This window comes from Mus caroli, chromosome 8 (assembly GCF_900094665.2).
Source record: "Mus caroli chromosome 8, CAROLI_EIJ_v1.1, whole genome shotgun sequence".
NCBI lineage: Eukaryota > Metazoa > Chordata > Mammalia > Rodentia > Muridae > Mus > Mus caroli.
Genome location: NC_034577.1, coordinates 35357145 through 35361187, shown reverse-complemented (window position 1 = coordinate 35361187; position 4043 = coordinate 35357145). Strand labels below are relative to the sequence as shown.

At 37.9% G+C, this 4043-nt stretch overlaps 1 protein-coding gene across 1 annotated transcript in view; it reads left to right on the top strand.

Annotated features, from left to right (window-relative positions):
- Frg1 (FSHD region gene 1) overlaps nt 1–4043 on the top strand; it is a 19807-nt gene that overhangs the window by 12621 nt on the left and 3143 nt on the right. The window contains exon 6 of the mRNA XM_021170546.2: nt 3740–3844. Within this exon, the coding sequence (XP_021026205.1) occupies nt 3740–3844 (105 nt within the window). The remainder of the gene's footprint in view (nt 1–3739; nt 3845–4043) is intronic.

Here is a 4043-nt window from a genome sequence, read left to right as displayed (position 1 = left end):
AAAAATTCAGACAAATAAAGCAAAATATAAAAAAAAAAAAAAAAAAAAAAAAAAACCTTTTCCCATTCTGTAGCATGCTGCTTTGTCCAAATGCCAGTGTCCTTTGCCGTGCAGAAGCTTGTCATTTTCACCAGGTCGCACTTATTCACTGTTAATCTTAGTGCCTGTGCTATCAGTGCTCTGTTCAGAAAGTCTTCTCTGCCAGTGAGAGTCCTTCTATCACGTTTAGTGTATCTGGTTTTATGTAGAGTTCTTTGATCCATTTGGAGTTGAGTTTTGTACAGGGTGGTAAGTATGGATCTATTTGAATTCTTGTACATAGGCTGTCCAGTTTTACCAGCACTATTTATGGAAGATGATATCTTTTTCTAGCTTCTTTATTAAAAATAAGGTATCCATACATGTGTGGATTAATATCTGGGTCTTCAGTTCTGTTCCACTGATGAATTGGTCTGTTTTTGTGTCAATACCACTGTTTTTATACCAGGTCTTTGGTACACTTTGAGACTGGGGTTAGTGATACCTCCAGGAGTTCTTTTATCATTCAGAATTGTTTTAGCTATTCTGGAGTTTTGTGTTTCCATATGAACATGAAAGCTTTCCTGTCCAGATCTGTGAAGAACTGTGTTGGAATTTTGATTGGGATTGCATTGAATCTGTAGAGTGCTTTTGATAGGATGGCCAGTTTTATTACATTAATCCTACGGATCCATGAATACAGGAGATTTTTCCATCTTCGTATATCTTCAGGGTTTTTTTTCCTTTAATGTTTTACTAAAGTTTTTACCACGCAAGTCTTTACTTGCTTGGTTAGAGTTACCTCAAGATATCTTATATTATTTGAGGCTATCATGAAGATGTAGTTTCTTGATTTATTTCTTAGATTCTTTGCCATTTGTAAATAGGAGGGATTTTTCTGAATTACTTTTGTATCCTGCTACTTTGCTGAAAGTGTTTATCAGCTGTGGGAGTTTCCTAATAGAATATTTAGGCCACTTATGTATACTGTCATATCATGTGCAAATAAAGCTACATTGACTTCTACCCTTTCTACTGTATCCTCTTGATCTTCATTGTCTTTTGCTAGCTAGGACTTCGAGTACTCGATTGAATAGGTGTGGAAAGAGTGGACAGCCTATCTTGTTTGCCATTAGTAGAAATGCTTTTGAGTTTCTCTCCATTTACATTGATGTTGTCTACGGGCTTGTTGTAAAATGTCTTTATTATATTCAGTATGTCTCTCGGATCCCCACTCTGCAGGACTTTTATCATGAAAGTCAGGTGTGGGGGCTTGTCAGAGGCCTTTTGTGCATCTTCTGAGGCATCGTGTGGCTGACTTGTATTTTAGTCTGTATGTACGGTAGATTACGTTTATCAGCTTACCTATCTTGATCGTTATGGACGATCTTTTTGATAAGGTTTTGGATTCAATTTGCAAGTACTTTGTTGAGACTTTTTGCACCTATGTTCATAAGAAAAATTGGTCTGGATTTCTTCTCCTTCCTCTCTTCCTATTACTTGTAGATTTGGTGTGTTCATGGTATCCCAGAATACGTGGATGTTCTGCACCTCGAGTTTTTTAGATTAACATTTTCTCTGACCCAGGTAGCCTTTTCTTCTATCTTGTCTTCAGTACTTGAGCCTCTTTCTCCCGTCTCTTGTATTCTATTGCCTTTGATGTTCCTACTAGAGTTTCAGTTATCCCTCAGCTTGGGTTTTCTATATTTCTGTATTCTTTATTTCTCCCAATGTTGTAATTGAAAAGTTCTGTTTCTACTTTCATGGCTTGAACTGTTTTTTTTTTCCATTTTATTCCACTGTGTTTCATTTATTTGCTAATGGATTTATTCATTTCCTTTTAAAGGACCTCTAACATATTCATAAAGACTGTTTTGAAGTCTTTGTCTTATGTGTCAGCTATATTGCATTTCTCAGAACCATCTGTTGCCTGGCAGTAGGGGAGATACACAGTCCTGGCTGATACTGTTTTCATATTGGTGTCTAAGCATTTGGGTTTGAGCTAGTTGTACTTCTAGATGCTGATATTTGATCTTGTCTTTGTCCAGTTGGTGTCCAGTTCCTTGGTTTCTGTTGCCCTCTCTGGCTCTTAGGAGAGTGTGATAGCTGTGGGTTACCTGGTAGGAAATACATCTGAGGACCTGCCAGGTGTAGCCACTAAGGGTTCAAGGTAGAAAATAGGTTTCTCCAGATGGGGAGGATGGGCTTGTAGATGAGGGTATCCACAGGAGGGAGGAAAGCAGAGTGGACCACCTGGATCTGCTTAGTCCCCTGAGAAGTGGGACAGGGCCAAAGCACAGGCCACAGCAGTTCATCTGCTCCAGAGCTGGAGATGAGACTGGGAACTTGGATTTGGAGGTGAGGAGAGAGGCTGAAGGCTGAAGGTTGCCTGCTGGCTTCCTTGATGAGCTTAGGGTTCCCAGGGAATGGCCGTGGGAGTTGGGTCTGAGACAAAGGGCAGCAGGAAGTACCCGTCACGTCTTACGCATTCTGGCGTTTTCTGACTCCTCTCCCTCTCTTTAGTTTGGAGGTTCTCGTTTTGTTTTGTTTCCAGGACTGGTTAGTAACAGTTACACCAGGGCCTGTGAGGTATCTCAGCACTTGACAACTTCAAGCTGATTATCAGAACCCATGTAAAGGTGGACAGAGAGCATTGCTTCCACAGAGCTGGCCTCTGACCTCTGCACACACATCATGACACATGTGCACACATGCACAGAGCTTATATGCAAAGTAACTAATTTAAAAATAAAATAAAAGTTGTACTAATGAGAAGACCAAGAGGTCACGATGTCAAAGTACAAGACGATTTATTTCACTCCACTTCTAGGAAGACACTTTCCATTTTTGCAATTTAAAGAAAAGACTTAAGATCTCTGGTATAACAGTTTAAATTGCAGAAGCAGACGGTTCTACCGGTAGGTTCTGGAGCATGTGGCTAGATACAGTAGAGTCCCTGCTACCTTAAATACGACACTAAACAAAATCCATACTATGTTAATTGGATATTTCAAGATCATTCCATAATTATTGTACTTGCAATTTTTTTCCGATGATATTCAAAGTTTTCCAGAAGAATCATCCAAATGAAAAATTTAACCCATACAATCAATAGGAAAACTTAACTATAATTCACATTCAAAGCCACAAGAAATTTAATTTGGGGGGATTTATTTAATAGAAATCAGTATAATTATAAACATTAGACCCTAAAAGAATTCGGGCATCATTCTATACAAAATCTCTAGGCCAAAGGCTAGCTTTTTAGTGCTTTTAATTATGGAGAAAAGTAAGTTACACTCAAAATATTAGTATTTCAATAAATTATTATGTTATTGATAAGTTTTATTTTCTTTGAAGATAGTCTTTAGCTTAACTAATGAGTTGTATCCTCAGAGATAGGAATGAAAGGAATTAATTTTGCGTGGTTAGTACGCTGTCCTGCTGGAAGAAGGAAAACGGTAGTTTAATGCTCTGCCACTGAGGTACAGTCTCCAGCCCTGAAGAAAAATGCACTGAAGTGTTTACTGTGATAATGTGTGGAAATTAAGATTTATTTGGGTTGATTTTGGTTTCCCCTTGTATGTTTTTGTGTTTGCCACGCTTTGTCTAGTTTTTTTTCTTTTAATTTTAGAATTGGGGAGAAAATTTTAAAGTAGCATAATGACTTAAAATTTCTGCAAGTATTCATAGCTTACTTTTTTTTCTTTGTTTTATTTAGGGGAAGATGGCTTTACTGGCCTCAAATAGCTGCTTTATTAGATGTAATGAAGCAGGCGATATAGAAGCAAAGAATAAAACGGCAGGAGAAGAAGAAATGATAAAGGTAAACATCCCTGCAGACTGTAGGAGATGTCTGGGAAACCTGCGGGAGCCACTGACTGTCGCTTTCTATGCTGAACCAGATGTGCTTTCATTTTAATCATAAATCCAGTGGTATCTTATCTGCACACTGTAGTTGAGAAATGATTGCATCAAAGCTAGTCTACTGTTTTCCTAATGTAATTTTTTTTTTTTTTTTTTTT